General features: G+C 39.0%; 2 protein-coding genes and 1 long non-coding RNA gene across 4 annotated transcripts; 2 read left to right on the forward strand and 1 right to left on the reverse strand.

Moving 5' to 3' along the window:
• Positions 1 to 274: 274 nt before the first annotated feature.
• znf367 (zinc finger protein 367) lies at positions 275 to 4,288 on the forward strand. The gene is made up of 5 exons (XM_072680974.1): positions 275 to 904; positions 1,545 to 1,695; positions 1,786 to 1,905; positions 2,062 to 2,200; positions 2,357 to 4,288. Exons 1-5 carry the CDS (start codon positions 629 to 631, stop codon positions 2,607 to 2,609), a joined length of 939 nt encoding a protein of 312 aa, XP_072537075.1. The 5' UTR covers positions 275 to 628; the 3' UTR covers positions 2,610 to 4,288.
• A 189-nt stretch (positions 4,289 to 4,477) lies between these two features.
• slc35d2 (solute carrier family 35 member D2) lies at positions 4,478 to 15,191 on the reverse strand. 2 transcript variants are annotated; one of them, XM_072681926.1, is made up of 12 exons: positions 14,750 to 15,191; positions 13,525 to 13,558; positions 13,348 to 13,434; positions 13,163 to 13,230; positions 12,307 to 12,378; positions 11,202 to 11,270; positions 10,972 to 11,074; positions 8,796 to 8,888; positions 8,619 to 8,686; positions 8,442 to 8,487; positions 6,086 to 6,168; positions 4,478 to 5,989 (listed from the first exon to the last, which is right to left on the reverse strand). In XM_072681926.1, the coding sequence occupies exons 1-12, from the start codon at positions 14,956 to 14,958 to the stop codon at positions 5,818 to 5,820; spliced, it is 1,104 nt and encodes a 367-aa protein (XP_072538027.1). In that variant the 5' UTR covers positions 14,959 to 15,191; the 3' UTR covers positions 4,478 to 5,817. The 2 variants fall into 2 exon arrangements, with proteins under 2 accessions (XP_072538027.1, XP_072538026.1); XM_072681925.1 differs by having other exon boundaries at positions 8,442 to 8,520.
• Positions 14,724 to 19,099, forward strand: LOC140557472 (uncharacterized). The gene is made up of 3 exons (XR_011979821.1): positions 14,724 to 14,990; positions 18,329 to 18,378; positions 18,912 to 19,099. It is a non-coding gene; the product is annotated as an uncharacterized lncRNA (long non-coding RNA).
• The last annotated feature ends 2,943 nt before the right edge of the window (positions 19,100 to 22,042 follow it).

Below are 22,042 nucleotides of genomic sequence, written 5' to 3' on the forward strand. Positions count from 1 at the left end.
CGAGCCGCCAGTCAGCGGCGGCGCGCTCTGGACTGTTTAAACCCTATTGGTGGGATTTATTTCGGGCCAATCAGAGCACAGACTGTTGCCCTACACCTCCAATTGGTCACTTTTCGCTCTCTCGGTCTTTCTCCTTCTGCTATAGGCTATTTCCCCAGTGACACCGGTGCGAGCTGTAACATCCTTGGCGCTGATTGGCTGAGTCCCGCTCAGGCGCGATTTCTAACGCGGGAAAAGTGGCAGAGAGGTCGGGTCACTGTAACGAGCCTGACAGCGGGAAGGGCGGAAAGTACCTACCTTTACTTGCACAGACGGAGATTATTATTATTTTTTTTTTATTGCTTTTTTTTTTTTTGCTAAACATTTCTGCGTGGAAATGAAAACTGTACTACAGAATCAGCTCAGATCTCCGGAACAGCAGACACACTGACTCGAGAGGAGAGGAGAGGAGAGGTTTCTGCTACTGGATACTTTTCTTCACTCTACGGCTACTTTGTTGCCCGCAAGCCTTCCGTGGAGGGTTTTATACAGCCTGTACACTTTTATATCGTCTAATAATTTTATATAAACCTATATATTTATTATTATTTTTTTTTTTTTTTCAGTTTTATAGTTGTTTTTCTCTACCATGGCTGACAGCAAACACCCTCAAGTTATTTTTTGTAACGATTCGCCAAAAAGGGTCCTGGTGTCCGTCATCAAGACTACCCCGATAAAACCAAAAACTGTGGAATCAGTGATGCCCACCAGCCCGGGCTTCAGCGACTTCATGGTGTACCCCTGGAGATGGGGGGAGAACGCGCACAATGTGACTTTGAGTCCCGGATCAGGGAGCGGGGCCGCCTCTCCCACCAGAAACCCCTCCGCTACAGAGGCAGACATCGCCTCCGCAGAGCACTTAAAGGTAAGGGTGTTGTTTGACTTTGAGGGATCTATTTTAGCACCTCTTGGTCGATTTGAAGGCGTTTTGGAGGGAAACCGGTCTGAGGGAAAAGCCCACTTGGGTCTATGGCACGTCAGGAACTTCGTTAAAACAAAGGAATACACTATAAATACCGGCTGGAAACGATGCGAGTGTGTGTAGGTCAGGAGGACGGTGGTTGTAGCGTTGCATTAGGTGGCGTCGGGCGTTATTTTGTGGCACACGGTTTGGTAGCTTTGTAAAAGGCCCGCCTTTAGACTGGATTTTAAAACCCTCTTCATTCTGGAGCAGCTGGCTTTTCAAATGACGTCAGCTTTGCGCGCCAAAAAGCAGCGGACATTAGAAGCTCTGGAGAAGAAAAGCACACTGTGCTCACACTCGCACCACGTACAGTTGGTAAAAATGTGGATATCTGCCCTGTGAGGCCCTATATGTGCCCTATACCCTTACTTTAGGGTGGAAAGCGTCTCCTAGGGTCTCACGTGTCCTTTTCCTTCACAGATGTAAGACCTAGTAATATAAACGTGTTATTACTACTTAATAACTTTAGTTATAAGAGCTGAACAACCCTTTTCAGGACCTTAATTGTAACATGTATTGTAACTCTTACGGCCTGTCCTAGGATGGGATCCGGCGTGGCCGTCCACGGGCCGACACGGTCCGGGAGCTAATCAGTGAGGGCGAGAACTCCACCAGCCGCATCCGCTGCAACATCTGCAACCGGGTCTTTCCCAGAGAGAAGTCGCTGCAGGCACACAAACGGACACACACGGGTAAGTCCCAGGCACCTGACCCGGCCGCTGTAATCTGTGCAGGACTGTGAAATGAAGTCTCACCTGCTGGCTTCTCTCTCTCTCTCTCAGGTGAGAGGCCTTACCTGTGCGATTTCCCGGAGTGCGGGAAGGCTTTCGTCCAGAGTGGCCAGCTGAAGACCCACCAGCGCCTCCACACTGGAGAGAAGCCCTTCGTTTGCTCAGAGAAAGGTGAGGGGAAGCTGTAGGTCGATTACAATGTGACTTGGGAGCAGCAACAACTATGAGAGTGAAGCTTGAGAGATTGTTGAGGGGAAAGCCTGGTACATAAAAATGCTAACTGTATATTTATATATATCTTTTTCTTTCTTTCTCCTTTCCGTCCAGGCTGCGGAAGCCGCTTCACTCATGCTAATCGACACTGCCCTAAGCACCCATATGCCAGGCTGAAAAGAGAGGAGCCCACTGCAGAGGCAGGGAAATCCCAGGGGGCTGACAACAAGGCTGTGGCAGAGTGGTTAGCAAAGTAAGCCTTCGGCTTTTATTAGATCATAAACACAAATAGCAAAGAAACTGTAACTAATCGTCTTAGGAGAGCATGTTGTTCGACTACTTCTAACAAACACAAGCGTGACCTTGGTCAGCACCAATCAGACAAGTCCTAACCACACTTCATTCTCAGGTACTGGCAGATGAGAGAGCAGCGAGCCCCTGCTCCAAGTAAAGGGAAACCCCTGAACAAAGTTGCCATGGAGGACCAGGAGCAGCAGGACCCCATGGACTTCCTGCCCTCGGATGAAGGAGAAGAAGAGGAACCAGAAGAGGGGAAGAGCAGCAGTGGGGGCGGGGCAGCCCGGCGACGCCTCCAAGAACAGAGGGAGCGCCTCCATGGGGCACTGGCTCTCATCGAGCTGGCCAACAACCTGTCTCCCTGAATTCACCAGTGTAAACTATAGCCTAGGGTTGCAGCACATAGAGTAATATCCAGCGTAAGGCACAGTGTTGCGAACAGGATCTCTTAACGTCCAATTTACATTACTAGCGATTTTACCCATGTTTGCAACCCTAGGATTTCCAGCCTACCAGTGTATCTGTGAGGCTGGCATAAGCTAAAAGCACCTTATTTTTGCTTTCATTTTAACGTTAGGCTGCTACTTTGTTAGATGTCTTTATATGAAGAATGTTCTTTTTTCTTCTGCTTATCAAAGAGAGTGAGAGAGTAAGAAAGAAAGACGATCATTTTCATGTTTTGTTGGTTTCTTTTGGTTGTGTTGTGCACTTTTTTGTGGTAACGAGTTTTTCTTTTCTTCCCCCCCCCCCATACCTGTTTGTGTGTTACGTTGTGAAGACGTTTGTGTTCGTTCTGTACATAGGTGGACGTTTGGAGTGTGTGGTTGTGATACAGGGTGCGTTCAGATACCGCACTCAATGTTTGGCGATGGTATAACCTGTCCAGTCAAGATGAAACCAGTATAGGCTCTGTGTATTTGGCCATGAAGGGAAAGCAAGAGATGAGCAAGCAAAAGGAAAGGCTGTAATGCTACTCTCTTTTTATATTAGAAGTTGCACCTGAAATTTAACAGTAGTATGATTTTGCTGCACATAGACCTTTTGTTGTTGCTTCAGTCCACTCGCTCTTCTGTTGTATTTTAACACCGCTGTTGGTTTTTTAAAGCCGGTCACCTCACTTCCGTCAGTCTGGTTTGGAGGTTTAGAGGAGGTTTTGGAGAGTAGCAGTGACGGCGACTAACTCTTGCTCAGAGAAACTCTAGAACGCTCCGTATACTTTCTGCCGACATACAGTATAAGCATATATACTAGCCTAGAGCAGGCGAAGCTTCATGGTTACAAGTTCAGAATCATTTACATTTAGTGTTACTTCTACATCAGCAGTTCGACAGCGGGGTCAATGGTTATGGCAGTGGTTCCATCAGCTTGCGAAGCGTGACAGCACAAAGACTTTCCAACAGTTCTCACTTAAACCCAACTGAAAGCACTTGTTTTGGCCATGCCAAGAGCTTTGCTCTGTGCTGAATGCAGCATATACGCAGCCTGCGACACTACATTAAGAGTTTCGTCTCCCAAAGCCTTTTTTATCAATTGGCTTTCTGTTAGGATTCTTTTTCCAAAAAAAAAAGTAATAAGACATAAAGCCCTTTTGTCCCTTTGATAGAATTGGATGGACTTATTGCATGAACTCAGATGCCAGTGTGTTGAGGAGTTAATTAAACAATGTTCTAATCAGATCATTAAAAAAAAAATAATCAAGCAACTGGAAAGCATTTTTGTCTATTAAACATCCAACGAGAAGTGCATTTATTAAGTAAACCTAATTCTTGTATGTTTCCATATATATAGAAATAATATATTTCACAAAGTCATTTGGAAAGCTGCACAAGGTATACCTTTTAAGTTGAATTCTTAGAAGCGTTCTTTGTGATTGTCTTTGTTTTTTGTGACAACAGAATGTAAATCAGGTTGTTCGATCTGTAACATGGAAAGTTTGCAGTGTGGAAATGGCATTGTAAATGTGTAAAGCAGGCATTTTCCCATAGACAATTTTTTAGTGTTAGAACTGCTGGTTTTCATTAAATGCCATAAATGACTGACTACACCTGTGCTTCATTACTAGTTTTTTGTTTGGTAACTTATATATATATATATATATATATATATATATATACACACACACACATAAACACAAACAAATGTGTGTCTAAATTACATACAGCCCTCGCAAAAAAAAAACAGAAAATTACAATGATCAACGAATGATTTATTAAAATCTTGTTTTTGGATTTGATTCAATTCTTGGAATACTACCAAAATAAATAGTTCAATTTGTATATTTGCAATATTTTAGCACTTTATAGGTATACAATCAAAAAGTACAAAATGTAACACCAAAACCTGTTTAATGTGTTCACAGCAAATGAATACTGGCAAATTTGTTCTGCATTCACATGACTTCTGTTTTTATATGAACATAACTAAAATATGCACCGCATAAGCAGTATTTTAAAACTCATTCAGTTTCTATTTCTTAAGAAAAAATTGCAATCATCCATATTGTCATAGATACAAGAACCAATTTTTTGCAATCAAGGTATGCCTAAAGTCTGTGATCCACATTCATCGCTATATAACACATATCTGCACTGGCAACAAATGGTAACTGTGAAGGCAAGAACATTACATTTTTGGCCTTAAAAATCTGCATAGTTGCTTTAGAAGTGCGTTCGGGGTGATGATCGTAGTGGCCGGTCACTAAGATTTAAGGCATTTGGTTAGATCACAGGAGATAGCAGTAATTATCTAGTAAGGACATGTTATGGTAGTTTCTGACACATGATCTATTCAATCCTTGTTTATTAGAAAAAGCATTCCTTGGCCTTCCACCTTCCACCTCGTTGATGGTGATATTTAATGGTCTGTATTGTCTGTTATAAACTCTAAATATTCTGTTAGCCATCGTTTTAGTTCTAATTCTGCAACGCATAACCGACAAAGCACCATATTATACTTAAAAATATATACATTTATGTTCATCAATTATTATTAAACTTGAATACGTATTTACACTGAATAGCTGTATTTCCAAGAGAATTTCCTTCATTTTAATTAATTTCATTAAAGTACTCATTAAGTGATGAAGGCCAGGAGATCATTCTCTTTTTCTCCTACCAATCAATTAATTGGCTACATGATTTATTTGTTATTACTATAAAAACATCACTTTAAAATAAAACAACCCACAATTATGCAAATGAATCTTTGTGTTAGGACCAATTATTTATCATACACATTAAATTACAAAAATAGTACTTTACTACATACTTAATGTACTTCCACTCAGATATTTTTGGCTCTATATTTTTGCAGCCTAAAAGGATATACCTATTTACCCTGTCCACTCCTGACTAACAGCCCCTGAAATGAGGGCACTATGTATAAAAAGGTCTGTTATTGCTACATTGGTCACCTGGCAGGGCCATACATCAAGCGTCATTTTCAGGACTACAACTACATCGACTGTGGATCACAATAAGTTAACAGAAAGCATATCTAAAAAGGAAGTATGCTACAGATTTTATGTAAACAATAAACCCTGATTGTAACTTCATAGACTGCAGAGATCCAGTCTCAGACTGCAGGCCTAACAGACTGTAGTGTTAGTACATCCGAGAACTGGCTTTTCTCAGCCCTGTCCTCTTCTACCACGTGAACTCTCAGTTTGCCCTCTTCTTGGTTCGCTGTTTGTGCAGAAGACCCACCATGGAAGGTCAGGTATGAGTACACCAGGCCACCGGAGATACTGAAGGGGTTGAAGGGGGAAAGTAAAAGTAGATTATTATTATTTATTATTATTATTATTATTATTATTATTATTATTATAAAATATATTTCCTACCATATATTCAGTCCTATAAAGTTTGGCCATGAGAAGACATAGTCTCCGCCAATGAACATTCCAATGTAGGCTACAGCAACATTCTACGAAAAGCAGAAATAATTCTGTTCAGGACAAAATTCTACTGAAAAATCTTTGCACACATATTAAAAATAATAAATAAATGAATGAGTAAACAAACAAAAGAATTTAGATCAATCAGTGAAAACCAGTGACTAATGTTAGATGATCAAAGGTTATCTAACAATGACGGAAATGAATATATAAAAAAAATATATATAAATATATATATTAATATATAAAAAAAAAATAATATGAATGAACAGTCATCTGAGAATGACCAGCCTTCATAAAATGATCAATAAGTTAACCTCTGTGATAGAGAAAAATGCTATATGTCATATCACAAATGCATTTGTGCAATGATTAACATGCGTTCCTAGTCACATTCTGAAGATTTGAAAGATAGACAGATAAATATATTTATATATAATAAGTATATACATACAGAAACTTTTAATAGACAATATTTTTATTCATTTCTATCCAATTTGCTCCTTTACACTAGAATCTTCTACTTGTTGCTACCCAGCAACTATTTCCTCTATGGCAGGGGTCCTGAAACCTTTGCAACGTACACCTTTAGAATGTCTTTGCTCATCTCCGCTCACCAGACACTACTTGTTCTCCTTAATTCCTAAAAATCTTTTTTGAATGTGCTGAAAAGGGTGAGAGACCAGCAGATAGATACGGATATAGTACCTATCTGCACATAACTACCAAGCTGTTTCACCAGACCAATCAACAAGCTTGCCCTAAATATGTTATTTTATATACATAAACAAATATTAATACATAAAATCAAGGACACAGTGTCACTGATATGAAGCACCACAAGCGTTCAAAAACTAATATTGCCTTGTGTAGAAACTACAGTATGTTAAACGTGAGTGAATGAGTGAGTGAGTAAGGGACCAGGTCTATGAAGAGCTTTGCATCAAAAAAGAAACTGACAGCCACTGCCTTCCTAACAGTACCACTATGGCCCACTGGGGGGCCGCGTGGCACACAGGCTGAAAAACACTGCTCTACTGCACAAAGTATTAGATGACCAAGTGCAAGTTCCAGTACATCTCCTCTAAACATCAGAAAAAAACCTAAGGAAACTCAAAAACCTAATATCACAGCTAAGAAAGATACACTATATATCCAAATGGTTGTGGACATCCCTTCTAATGGATGCATTCAGGCAGTTTAAGTTAACACAGATCGTCTAGTACTTGTAGAAAAGTATCGCCAATAGAAAAGGACTCACTGGAGCAGATAAACTTGAACTTCTTAGCCCCATGCCAAATGCCTGACATGGGCTAGAGGGGTACAAAGTGTACAAAGTAAGTACAAAGGTGAGGATCATCCAACAGCCCGACCTCACTAATGCTCTTGTTGCTGTGTCCCAATACTTTTTTTAGTCCACACAGTGTACATGCAAATCACTTTGGTCGTCACCTGGTTGCGTGTTTTTTGTTTGCTTTCTTTGTTTCAGTTTGTTTACTTGTTTACTGTCTCTTTCTTTTCTAAATTGTACAGGGGCACTTCACTGGCATGCATATAAACTCTTTACAATAAAGGTCCTACAAACTGTTGATGAGCAATACCATAGAAGAACCACTTCTGGTTACATAAAGTACCGTGTTTGTAATAGAGATGTGTGAGTCTTAAGTCTTGTCATGACATAAAGGTTCATTATGGAACCGAAAGTAGTTCTTCTATGGCATCGCTCGGGGGAACCATTTGTCGGACCTACTAAACCTTGAAAAACAGCAAAGGAAAATACTCCAAAACTTGTAAATCTGCTTCCATCTGCTCTCAACCATTATTGCTCCCCACACTACACCTGAATTCACACCTAGCCAGTTCCTTTTGTAAATAATGTAAACATTCAGATTATATCAAAACTGTATATTAAACTGCTTTAAACCAGTGCAATATTGTAAATAAAGAGTATGTATAATGTGTGTTTATGTGTAGTATAAGTTAATGTGTAAATTTTCAGTATTTCTATTTTTTAGAGGGATGTTGCACCCAGGTTTTTCACTCACCTTTACACCTGTATAATATGACGTGACAAAAACAGTGACTTGATTTTGCTTTGAATTGCTTTGAATTGTGCTGGTCCTTCTTTGCTGTACTACTCTGGACTCACTACGTTTATGAATGATTTGTGCTGATTATAATTACAAATGGGCAAGGGCACTAGGGCACTAGGGCAAGGATTTGGAGGACCATAGAACAAAGGGAAATTACATATAATGATAATAAATAAATAGAAAATGGAAGGAAGAGACTTTATACAAACCTTAATTGCCCCAATAACGGTAGTGGTTAAGGCACTGTTGTAGTGACTGCACAGAACAATGGAGTACATCAGTACAAATCTGTCAAAAGAGGAACATCCAAGTGATTATGGATCTTACTGAGTCACTTAAACAGTCGCATTGTGATTTACAGAATGACAAAATGAAGTGCAACGTACCCCATGGCACAAGACAGCAGAAAATATACAATGAAACTCAGTGACAACCACCCTTTAAACATGATGGCCTAGAAAAGAAAACATACAGAACTGAATCTGTTCATGTCGTGCAGCTGCAGCACCCTTTTTCACTTAATTATTCTAACTAATCTTCCATTTATCTGCTCAGTCATTTACCTTTTCCAAATCTCCGGTGTAGGCACTGGCCAAAATAGTGGGTATAATGATGATGAATGCATTGTAGAATAAAAGCCCGTACTTGCCGAGGCCCTTTTGAAAGCAGAAGAAAACATCACTACGGATTAAAGGCAGAGTTAATAGGTGACAGATAAAGCCAGTGTTTACTTTATGGGAAAGGCCCCACATTCAGGACATGTTTCCACTGGTTTTTACATTTCCAACAGTCAACAAAAAGGATTATTTAACTCATAACGTCTGTTTTTAGTGCTATACAGACCCATTTTTAAATGTTTTATATAGAGCCATTCACAAAGAATTTCTTTCACCAATCCAAGAGTTTTATATATAATCATATCATTTACTAAAAACTGAGTGCAAACTTAAAAAAATTAAACCTCAGAGAGAGCATATAATATGATTAATATAGTCAAAATTTTTTAGAAGATTTTTACACAGCATTACAATTTCACAAGTCAATAAAAAAAATAAATCACTTCCCAAAAAATAACAATGTCAATGTCAAAACAAAGAATCTCCTAATTCGTAACTCTCAAGGACAAATAAAATGTAAAATGTAATTTTCTATTATTTTATTTTTATATAAGAGTTTAACCTCATAACGCAGAAAGGCTTATTACACACTAAGGTGTATTATTCAGCAACTACAGGGACGTCTTTACAAACTGGAGGCTATTCCTTGATAATGGAAGTTTGCAGTAACACTTTAGGCCTGTCGGATGTCCATTGGCTGTATAAAGGGGTTAATGTAAATGCAATTCATGGAAACCAGTCAGAAAAGAGATTTTACATATATCAGTCTTAATGCCACAGTAACAAATAATAACAGGAGGCTGGAGGATGTTTTTGCTGTGTATAACTACACAAATGTCTACAAAGTGCATTGCAAACAAAAATCAAGAATCAGACCCAAAACAAGAAACTTGTAGGCTGTGGAAGTTTTAGTGTACATTAGGTGTCAAGTAACAAAGTACAAATACTTTGTTACCATACCTAAGTAGTAACTTTGTTTATCTATACTTTACTGGAGTAATTCTTTTTCACTTGACATTTTACTTCTACTCCTAACTAACCAGATAAATCACACCATCCAGAAAGTGTGAATTTGAATGGTTGGATGAAAAATATGAACATATACTTGTAAGTGATCCATCACACCTGCACATGTCACGTCACACTCCTTCAAGGACACAGAAGACGTATGTAGCCTAGTATGAAGATGCCCTGGCAGAGACTCAGGAGAACTCGGGTGAAATGTCCCAAACTAAGCCCCACATTTACACTCCAATAAAGCTTATTGATCACATGCCTCTGAAGTTTGACTTTTTGCATCATTACAATACTTATAGACAACTACTCATCATATTTTCCCTCCATGAAACACATGTTAACGCTCAGTAGTGCACAGAGATGCTCCTTTAATATATCTGATTTTACTAAAAGGCATTCATTTTCAATGGGCAGATCTGCAGCTGAAACAGGCAGCCTAGTGCATCCCAACCTTTTTTAATATTAACATTTTAATATAATATTATCGTCATTATGGCTTTTAGAAATGTGTTTTTGGGGAGGTGGGGTAGTGCACTATAGGCCCCTGTGGTGCGGCCTAAGCTTTTGGCATTTGTTTTCCTTACATTACTTTTACTTTTATACTGAAACCAGTATTTTTACACTTGTACTTGAGTAAAAAGCTTAAGTTGATACTTCAACTTCTATAGAAGTCTTTAGTAACCCTAGTATCTACCTGAGTAATGAATGTGAATACTTTTGACACCTTTGACACTATGGTAACTAGTAATGTTTCATTTCAAGTAACTTCCCAGCCAACATGCTCATGAGTGGGACTCATATGCATGGAACGTGGGCTAGGTGGATTTCAGGTGGGCATGGGCTTTGAGTGGGACTGTACCTGTGTTTTTAATACAATCCAGTTGGGCTCTCAAATGTGCCCCATCGTTACAACCCACCCTAATCTCACATGGGGCAGTGTACAACCAAGATGGGGCCCATGTGTAACCCCTTCTGGTCCCATCGCTGACCACATGGACATATTAGCTGGATTCATTATGTAAACAGCAGCTGGTGGTTTTAAAGTATAATGCTAGTAACTATGAGTTCTCATACAATATAATATAATACATTTTAAGCCACATACCTCTATTCCCAATTTCTTCTTTGTGTACACGCCGCTGGCGGCTGTAAAGACATCATTGAGTAGAACAAAAGTGTAGCCTTCTGCATCGAATGCAAGGTCAGAGCTATAGCAGTTGAGACAGGATTAAGAAGATAGGGTTCTTGTTACGCATTTGAGGGAAGGGGGTTCTGTCATGTTGCTGAAAGAAAGTTGCTGTGCTGATCAGTGAATCTGTGAGTAGATTACCGTACCTTGCGGCGATCAGAGCCCCAAACACAATGGCCAGTACGCTGCACACCAGCTGAGGTGAAAACGTTTTTCTGTAAGATTAAACAGGTTTTACAGATCTAGCCTGCACATCCGAACAAAACATTTCGTCCAGATGCACTTGGCCTCTATATGCATTCATATAAACATCTACAACCCAGATGGGGCCCATGTTTAACCCCTCCTGGTCACATCACTGAGCCTGGTGGGCATTCATATATGAAGCCAACGTGAAACCCAAGGACAAAACTTTCTGGCTGCCAGTTGGGGTAAACATACAGGCCCCACATGGACATGTTAGCTGGGTTTGGACCATGTCTTTAAATTATTATTGCATAGATCAGCTTAGATATTATATATAAATATATGAACGTCTTAGGCATAGACTGCCAACACAGCAGTAAAGCTAGTAATACTGCAGGGTTAAACTGAACTTTTAGCACATGCCTGGCAGTTCCTCATATCCACAACCATTACGATGCCATATACTTACAGTCCACTAGTCTACAGTAAGGGAATGTAAGGAGGCTTCCATTGCCAGTGACAGTCACAATGATGGTGATAGGAACCAGAAATTGTGTTTCATGCTTTTAAACGTTACAGGAAATGGTCAGTGGCAAATGGCTAGTATAGTCAGTATAGTGCAAAACATCTGCAGCAGACCATTAGATTAAATTCCCTGCAATGGCAAGCACATCACGCTTTACCAGTAAGAGTTCTTGGGCAAGACTCCTAATGCTCCTAATTTGCTTGACTCCATAGCAAGGCTATATCTGTGCTGTGGTCACTGCAACCTCTAGTTGCATATAAGTATATTACTTTAGACCTACTGTGAACTATTTCACATTAACCCACCATAAATGACTTTGTTTACATGTGGTAGATTAATGCAAACACATCCAAATACAGTGCGATTCCACTTTAAGTGTAGGAGAGACGCAGTTCCCGTACCCGTACTATGACTTTATGTTCAGCAACAGACAACGAGAGAACACCCTGTTTCTTGATGTTCCTTTAACAAACTGCGTTCATTGAGTTCTCCAAGCAGGCTCCAAAAAGTTTAAACTGGAGCTCTTTCTTGGTACATACCTCAATATTTTGGACTCCAGTATCATTGTCAGGAGAATAGTGAATTTCCGGAGCACAGTGAACATGGGTAAGCTGTAAAGCAGAGTGGAACATGAACGTTAGAGCTGGACAAGTGCTCGACAAACTACACCAAAACAAGCTACAGTAACGAGAAGAGCTTAGTTGCACTTAGACCATTTGAATTAATAAAACTTCTTTAACCCCTTAACATAGAAAGACTTACACACTAAGGTGTACTATTAGTAACTACATGGACCTCTGTACAAACTGGTCGGGCTGTTCTTTGGTAACAGAAGTTTGCAATAACTCTTCAGGCCCACCGGTGGTCCATTGGTGTAAATCAGGTAACACTCACATTAATGACAAGTGTCTAATTACAAAGCCTCTTATCCACGGGTGGAGTTTGTAAGTGTGTCCAGAAATGGCATAAGTTTATAGTGTCCATCCCATAATGCAATAATAACAGTTGCTGTAAAAGAAAGATAACCCTACTTTAGTTTCGAACCCACAACATGCTCGCTCTCAAGCTTACTCTTACTTGATTCTTTTTCTCTTGTGCTTGCTCTTGCTCGCTTTCGTTCTCCAGATAACATAAATAATATATTTTTGACTGACGATTCAATTAAAAAAGATATATATATGTAAAAAATTCACTTTTTGGTGAAATTCCATGCAATTCTGATGACATCCTTGAATAAATCATATCACCAACTCCAGATAATACTGCAGTACAGAGCAAAAAACATTCTCCAGTGGTTTTGGATGTGTTGGTGGACGTGATGTATGTGAATCAAAAGGAGGCCAGAAACCCTTTGAACAGTAGTAAAACATTAAAACACATTAAATGAAAATATACCTTAATTTCTTTGTGCTTCCCAGACCAGTGACGTGATTTCCAACATAGAGTAATGGAAGAGGAAAAATCTGGAAAGAGCCCAATATCAAAACAAGATCAGCCATGACAACCACCAAACCCTGACCTTGTTAGAATTTGCAAATGTATCATTACTGTAAATATATAAGAATGTTCAAATGTTTCACCTTTACAGGTAAGCTTTTGTCAAAGTCCTGAAAACTGACTGCTTTGCATACTTTAGCTAAGTAGAGAATGATGATTGTGAATGCCATCTGAGGGGGCAAGCAGACAGAATTTCAGCACATTCATGGTTTGGACAGTTCTCAGTATTCACAAACAAAAAGTGATATTAGAAAACTAACCTGTCCAATTCCAAGAAACGTGTATGAGGGAAATCTATTGAAAAAAAGCTTTTTTTATTTAAGGGATTTTATATATGTTAACAGAATAAAATAATAACAACAAGATTGAACAAATTAGCTGCCACCAATATTTCCTTTATAATCTAACGTAGAATTCCCCATGTTCAGGCCTGTAGTCCGGGACTTCTCACCCTTTTTGCAACCCAATGACTTCTTGAATGAATACAATCAAGACAAACGGTTCAAATATTATAGTGCAAAGCTTGGGCAAATGTGAATCAGGACATTTTTGATGGGAGCATGAGTTCTTCTCCAGTGATGTGGTGTGGTTTTTAGCTGGTACTTCTTTTTCTAATACTATAATTGCTTGTATAATCAGTGGCATCACAATGCGCATGTGCAATAGTCACATCGCAAAATGTGCAATGTGACGTGAAGCAAATTAACATCCTACACGTCATGCTACAACTCGCTTAAGATTTTCCATGACTCAGTATTTACCTGAGGCAGAGTATATCATATATGCCTCAGGTACATATGCCATATATATTCCATATGCCCAAGATTACTCCAATCTTAAACACACAGAGTGCATTATTAAGAACATGGCCTGTTGGATCTTTATTTTTTTTAGATTGTTAGCATTTTTTAATCAACATTAATGGCAGAACCCAATATATCGCAATGTTTACTTTTTTCCCCAATAAAACCTGGAGGCAGATTACATGCAAAGTCTGTATTGGCCCATGGACTGTCTGTCAAAGTCAAGAACCCCTGAGAGGAGGGTCCCCAGGCCCCACTTCAATCCCCCTTGGGTTCACACACACACACACACACACACCTTTGTTTATACGGCTAGCCTGTTAACACAGAAACGTTTTGTGAATGAATCGTTACACTTCAGAGTATTTCAGTAGCTGAAATCTTTCATGAGCACGAACTGGAACTACTTAACAGTGCAGTCCAGATGGGCTACAGGCCTGGACATGGAAAACACTCAGCTGGGGTGCAAATGAATGAGCCTTGTAGGATGATCCACAGTGACAGATCACTCGAATGGGTAAAGTGTTTCAAGGCACACCTGGACTACAGAAAATATAGCTAGCTACCACTCATAAAACAGAATAGTAAAGATATATGAGCACTGCTGCCACAGCTGTGTGTGCAGGACGGCAGCGTGGCTCTGAGGTAAATAGGCTGCCTCCGTGCCCAGCAGCTCACCTACCGGTAGTTGGTTAGGACGGTCTTGTTGATGACGATGATGAGAAAGGAACTGACAGCGTAGAAAACTGCAGAAATGAGCTTCACGAGTTGGCCACCTCTCGGTGCAGCGTGGAGGGAAGAAAACGAAGCAGAAGCAGCAGAAGAAGAAGAAGGAGGAGAAGGAGAAGAGGGCGACGGAGGTGAAGTAAAAGAAGAGGTTCTTCTGGACATCTTGCTCCCGGTGTTACTGCAGGACGCTTCCGGTAACCTGTCGTCCTAATGTTGTCGTGTAAAGAGTGCAGCCATTTCGCTGTTTCTCACTGTTAACGAGTGTGTGTGTGAGTGTGTGTGTGTGTGTGCAGCGATTCCCTCCCTTCGCTTTGTGTACAAAAGCCAGCGGTTACTGAACCACTGCGCGCGGTCAGTTTAACCCTGAGAAACTTCCTGTATGCGGGACAACTGAGCTCCACTCACTCTCAGGTAAATGCGCAGTCCGGGCCGCCGCTAGGTGGGAGGCTAGTGCCGTTGTATGTCACACCCACCCTCCTGAAAAATGGCCAGCTCAAGCTGTGTCAGGCTGAGGTGGGTGGCCAGTGCTGCGTTTTCAGTCTTGGCTTATCTAATAAGACCCCCCAGCCGCCCATCTCTCTCCCCCCCCCCCCCCCCCCCCCCCCCCGCGCGCTTCCTCTCCTGTGGTAAGATGGTTGGTGCTCCATCCAGTACTTTTGGGGTGAGGTGGGGGTGAGGTGGGGGGATCATCAGCAATGGTTCAAAATCTAGTATTTCATTTCCCTTGGCCTCAGAAGAAACAATGCATGAGCAGGTGTCCCAATACTTTAGTCCATATAGTGAAGACGTGTGTTGTTGATTTTCTGAAAGAAAATAAGTTCATCCTAATATAACAGAGAATTTTAAATAGTGTGGCGTGTGTACAAAGTAACAGCATATTAAATATGTTAAATGAATTATTTATTTGTTTGTTTGTTTGTTTGATACGTTTAGAAAATAAACAGGATTCTTTCTCAAATGTGCAAAAGTGTGCTCATCCGTGGTTAAATGACATATTTTATTGATTTATTTTACTGAACGTGAACAAATGTAAATAAGTAAATAAATGAAATCCCATGGTAAAACATGTTAAACTATAAACTATCAAATATTTGCTTCACATTACTGATATACACAAATCCTCTTTCTTTTCTGGACTGAGCAGATTGCAAATAAATAAATGTAATATTGCAATATGTTAATAATGACAATAATCTTTATTGTGAAGCAGCATAGAATTTCATCCTACTACTTTTATCGGCTATAATAGAAGCCACACAAAATCATTTGGACGCTGAATTGTTGGAGTATGCGCTGATTTAGATCTATAGTTCTCATGTAAGTGGATTCAGCTGAGCAGGTGATGCGGATGTGATACCTGTAATTAATAAGTAGTTACTGAGAAGCAGATGTAATTAGTAAGCGGTTCTCCTGCACACATGTTTAGCTAATAGTGAACTACCACAGTCATTGGTTCACTCTTACCTACTAAGTAATTCAGCAGTACTCCTTGGTAGTTAATAGTAGTGATTTAGGTGTTAATACAGCAGTATTTATACGTTCCAGCTAAGTCTCTGCATAGTTACTTATATATTTGACTCAAATACATTGATCAAGTTAGGTCCAAGCACAAATTTCAGAAGAAGTGATTTACTGAGTGGTCGCAGAACATAAATAAGCTTGTATATTTTACTCGTTTACATTACATTTTAAGATAAGAAATATTTTAACACCTGTTGGCTGTTGTAGTATGCATAGTTTGCCTGGTATGTTTTATATATGTATTTGTAATTTTATATATGTATATATATATATATATATATGTGTGTGTGTGTGTGTGTGTGTGTGTGTGTGTGTGTCTGACATTTACAAAGTACACTAAACAACATCTGATGACTCCTGCACACTGAAACACAGACCTCAGTACTTTATCTTTGAATGCAAAGTACCGCTCAGATGTTTGAGCACCCCTATTCAAATGACACTGTTAAGTGAAAAACAACAACATATAAGGAACCTGAAATAAACCGAAATTTCACATTTTAAACATAGTTTCTATTACTTTTCAGAATTTTACGTATTGAATATTAATAGAACAATATATTTAATGGATATCTAATTTAATGCAATAGTTATTTCAACTGTTTTTTATAGTTAGCAGGACACAAGGAAGTAAAACAATAAAAAAAAATTGTTATCGGATACACAGAGCTGTAGGGGATTTTAAAATGGCTGAGAAAGCGGAACACCGTGAAGTTTGTAGGAATTTAATATCCAGAATTCAGCACCGTCCATATCACAAATTGTCTAATGTAGAGAGAACTTGACAGAAAATAGAGCAAATATTGAGAATATTGTGTAAAACATTGAAAATGTCCTTAAGCCAAATATTTGAATCCACATCATACGCATGAATTTCTTAGTGTACAACATCTTAGTGCAAACATGATATTAACTTTCTAGAGCGCTTGGGCATTTTAAGGTGAGGCTTGTTTTTACAGCCTTTGTTGGTTTAGCACCAAAAACTGGGCTAACAGGAGCTGACACGAATTTGATTGAGTCTGGTATTTACTAAGTACATTGAAGAACATCTGAAGACTCCTGCACTGTGAAACACAGACCTCAATACTTTATCTTGAAAGCTACAGACTTATGCAAATGCTTGGGCACCCCTTTTCAAAGAACACATTTTTTTTACTAAGCGAAAATAAGCACTTAATAGTAAACCAATGTAAACTTAACAGTAAACTAACTAATAATTAACAGTCAACTAAAAATCAACAATAAACAAACTTAAACATAACAGTAAACAAACTTGAACATAATAGTAAACAAACTGACAGTTAACTGTAAACTAATTCAAATGTAATAGTAAACAAACTAATAATTAACAGTAAACTAAACTTAACAGTAAAAACACTTAATAGTAAACAAACCTTCAATAATAGTAAACAAACTTTCATTTAATAGTAAACAAACCTTTAATTCATAGTAAACAAACTGACAGTTAACAGTAAACTAATTAAAATGTAATAGTAAACAAACTAATAATTAACAGTAGACAAACCTAAACTTAATAGTAAACTAACTTAAAGATCATTTTTAAAAATTATTGTTTCATTTCATAATTTAACACATTAAAATTTAAAATATAATAAAACATAACACATTTAACCCGCCCTAACCTATGCCCAGGTACATGTAATGTTGTTGCAGTCTGTTAAGCTAAGCAAATAAACAGTAATTGTGTTGTAGAATGTGCAAATGTCCTTCTTTACACTTTATACATTGCCAATGCATGTCATTTGGCCAGGGGTGACAAATCGGATGCAAAATGACCATGCCCATTAATGACCAGGAAGGAAGCAAATCATAGTGAAGAAGTTTATTTGTGTATTATTTACAAAAGGTTGAATAACAAGCACAACTGAATAAGCATCACATTCAGAGAATAGTGTGTAAACACTACTACAGAAAGGAACACATGCTGCTGATGAGATACTGCGTGGATATGAGAGTGTCTCAGCTCATGTTCCTTATTTGTTTTTTGCAGTGTCGGACCCACTTGCGAAGACTCTTCTTCGGATACTTTAAGATGGAAAGGTATTTACGATCTGCGCAGAACATCTTGTTTTTCATGTGGAGTCTGAAAATGGAGTGAAAAAAGCTTCAGTATAATTCCAAAAGCTGCACCACAAGAAAACATACCAAGAGTAATAAATAAACAAACAAAAAAAATAATCATTTGTAAACAAAAATGAGGTTTGTAAAGGGATGTAAGGTTCTTACATTAGGACATAGATGTCACAGGAGCCAGAAGTGTCCTGAACCTCATATCTCTGAACTCTCTTCAACACCTGGCAGGACATGCTACTTGAAAACGATACGCAGCACTTCGGGATGCTTCCTGGTAGAAAACAGTGTCAATTGTTATAGGAGAAGGTTAACAACCATCAATTTGCCATCATTTTGTACAGAAAATGTCTAAAAGTATATAGACACCTCTTCTAATTAGGGAATTCAGCTGCTTTAAGGTTCACCCACAACAGACACACATGGTCTTGTATGGTTAAGAATTGTGTCATGTATTATTAACTGTGGTCCTTACATGGTGTCTTCTGCTATTTCACTTTCAGATTCCTGAAATTCTGAAAATCCTTTCCAGAACTAACATCATTAATGCTCTTGTGGCTAAAGGCTAAAGGCAGCCAATGTTTCAACATCTAGTGTAAAGCCTATTGGCCATTTTCAAATATAATTCAGGGCACTTCACTTCACATGTACAGTAACTCCACAAGTAAACATGTTCGTTTTACCAGTAAAAAATAAATAAATAAATAAAAAAAAGGAGAGAAAAAAAAATGATGATTTTGGCTTGCATTTAAAGAAAGGGTTTTATTTAATTGAGGCGTGGATCAATTGATTCAAATTCCCTTATAATGTTCAAGTACAGCGAAGTGCCTTTGGGCATTGCATGTCAAAACATACGTCTGTCACTCCCAACCACACTAAAAGCAGTAAGTTGGAGAGCATGCACACTTATACTGAAACCAATCTGAGCAGTGTGCTAATTAACCATTGACCTGAAATACCCTGCGAATGGCTGTGTAAGCTGATACAAACCTTCCTGTCTAAACTGTCCAGGTGTAGGAATATGTACAATAACACTCTTAAACATGAGGACTTCCATAAGTAATAACGTAAACGATAAAGATTCAAGTATGTTCAAACATTTCCACATTTCATCAAGACCCTAACCCTTTAAAAAGCCAATGCGTCTATTACCAAGGAATAGCCCCACCAGTTTGTACAGAAGTCCCTGTAGTTACTGAGTAATACCCCTTTGTATGCAATAAGCCTTTCTGCATTAAGGGGTTAAAAGGGGTCCTCAGTAAGCAGCATAAATGTGTTACTCTTTTATCATGCCATGATACTTTTAAAAAGTAGTATAATAGCACATTAATATAAGCAACGTGTTGCTCTATCCTCACTAGATGATTTCTTACCCTCTGTGGTGGTGAAGATGACTGCACACACAAGAAGCAGCAGCATGGCCATTGGTCGGAGCTCCATGATGAGAGTGAGAGTGAAAGTGTGCACATGAAAGGGGAAAGTCAGTGTTATAAGCTGCACGCAACTGGCACCACCCAGCTTTCCCCATCCTGCGTGTCAGGTCATTTATTAAAAGCCTGCAGGCAAATAGATAACTCATATGGCTGTGAATTAGAGGCAAAGAATGGTGGAAAGCTTCCACTCAGTTGAGTGTTTCAACAGGCGTGTAAAGGCTGACTGTGTATCAAATGCATATTGTTGTATAGCTTAAACTTTTAGCATAAGCTTTTAAACAAATTTAGAAGTGTTATTTCTGATTTAGGTTATGGTTAAGGTTGTGGAAATGACCCCAGAATAATGTTTTGCGTTAGAACACTGTGCGTCGTTCATGAAAATATACAGAACTAGGCTCCTGAGTGCTTGCATTCACTGGCTGGGTAGGATGCCCCTCATTACTCCCGCTCCCCTCATTACTCTCGTTATGTGATGTTAGACGCTGTAGCCATCTGTCAGTTGACATGACAGAATTGAAAGTTAGTGTTTTCAACTGTTGTGATGTCAGTTTCATGGTATTCATGACCATTTAGCTACTAATTCCATGTCTGTTTCATTATGCTAGGTAGGTGACAGCATCGGTACAGCTATGGGATTGGATATAACTTCAGACGCTGGCTGTAGGCAGGTGGTCCACTGCAGTTCTGTTAGTATGCACAGTGCCTATAAAAATATATATACCCCTTTATTGCTTTTACAAACGAAATCATGGTCAATATCATATTGTATTGACCCCTTTAAAGTGACTAACCTAATTTAACAGAGGTCCAGGCAATTGGTGCTTACAGTTAGTGAAGTGGAGATGACCTGGGTGCAGTGAATGTGCCTCTACTCCACACAACTCTGAGAAAAGGTAATTGAAGAGTATGCATGAAGCATGGGGTTCCTTTTCTCAGAGTTGTTTGGAGTGTTATTTTGTCCTAATGGTGTTTTTGTAGCCAGGGATACTGATTAACCAGTGACTGGACCATCCAAGCAGGTGTCTTTATACTACAAACACTTGAGACACAGTCACTGCACTCAGGTGATCTCCAGTTCACTAATTACACCAATTGCCTGGGCCTCTGTTGAACTAGGTCAGTGACTTTAAAGGGGGTCAATATTTGTGCAACCACTTATTTTACATTACATATTTTATTTGCTATAATTGACATAAAGAAGTAGACAAAAAAAGTCATATTATATTGACCATGATTAAATTTCTAAAAGCAGTAAAAGGGAAAACTATACTTTTTATAGGCCCTGTAAGTTAGTATTTGAGCAGGTACGTTACCTTTTCGTCAGTCGTTCAGCTGAAGTAAAAAATGGGTTCAGGCTAATTAACCTACCTGGTTCAACTGAAGAGTGTGCACTGTTTTAGTAAAACGTCTGTAGGCCTAAATTAGAATTAGAATACTTTTCAATTGGTAGATAAAAGACTGTTGAGTAGAGAGATAAAAGAGGGATAAAGTTTTTGTCTGAGACAGATAGCAGTGTAAACATCACTGCCTGTTCTGCTTCATGTCCTCGTCTCTCCCACTGAGAATAACCCGTTGTTTTTTCATCCATGTTGATTCTTCACTGTCGGTATTATTTCACATGACTGAAACAGTGCCATGCATGACTGGATGTGAAAAGCCAGTGAGTAAGTCTGCGGTGTGTCATTATAGTGCCTTGTAGTGCCTAACTTGTACATGTTTTTGAATGGCTGTTGACCATAAAAAGGAGATAAACCAGTCCCGTTGGAACTGGCAGAGACAAAAGATGGAGAAAGGAGAAAAGTCAGTTAGTGTTAGTGAAAGCCAGAGTTGGTATTATCTCAATGACAGGCATAATTGCCTGAGAAGACGCCTGGCACACCAGAGATTCAATACCAACAGTGGTTAATCTTGTTTTCGAAACAATAAATATTGAGTAACGTACAGTGAGAAAGCACCGGATAGAAAAGCAGCTAGAGAAAAGATGTGGGGAAGTCTCACACTTATTGAATGACATTCTTACTTCTTGATATCAGCAGACGTGATATAGTGCAAGAGAAGCTTTATTTACTGCATATTTACACACTGGAATCTATGAAGGATGGTGCATATCCTCATGTTCTGAGGTCATCATAATCAATGGTGGAACAGTAAAGGAACACATACCTCAATATTTAGAAAGGGGGTGTGTGTTACTTTGACTA

This window comes from Salminus brasiliensis, chromosome 6 (assembly GCF_030463535.1).
Source record: "Salminus brasiliensis chromosome 6, fSalBra1.hap2, whole genome shotgun sequence".
Lineage (NCBI taxonomy): Eukaryota > Metazoa > Chordata > Actinopteri > Characiformes > Bryconidae > Salminus > Salminus brasiliensis.

Bases quoted from the DNA above. Each gene is read 5' to 3' on its own strand.
- znf367 (XM_072680974.1), top strand. From the start codon at position 629: ATGGCTGACAGCAAACACCCTCAAGTTATTTTTTGTAACGATTCGCCA. The intron at 905-1,544 runs GTAAGGGTGTTG...GGCCTGTCCTAG, and splicing joins CCTCCGCAGAGCACTTAAAG to GATGGGATCCGGCGTGGCCG. The intron at 1,696-1,785 runs GTAAGTCCCAGG...TCTCTCTCTCAG, and splicing joins ACACAAACGGACACACACGG to GTGAGAGGCCTTACCTGTGC.
- slc35d2 (XM_072681925.1), bottom strand. From the start codon at position 14,958: ATGTCCAGAAGAACCTCTTCTTTTACTTCACCTCCGTCGCCCTCTTCT. The intron at 8,889-10,971 runs GTATGTGGCTTA...TGCTTTCAAAAG, and splicing joins AGAAGAAATTGGGAATAGAG to GGCCTCGGCAAGTACGGGCT. The intron at 8,687-8,795 runs GTAAATGACTGA...TTTCTTTTCTAG, and splicing joins ACACCGGAGATTTGGAAAAG to GCCATCATGTTTAAAGGGTG.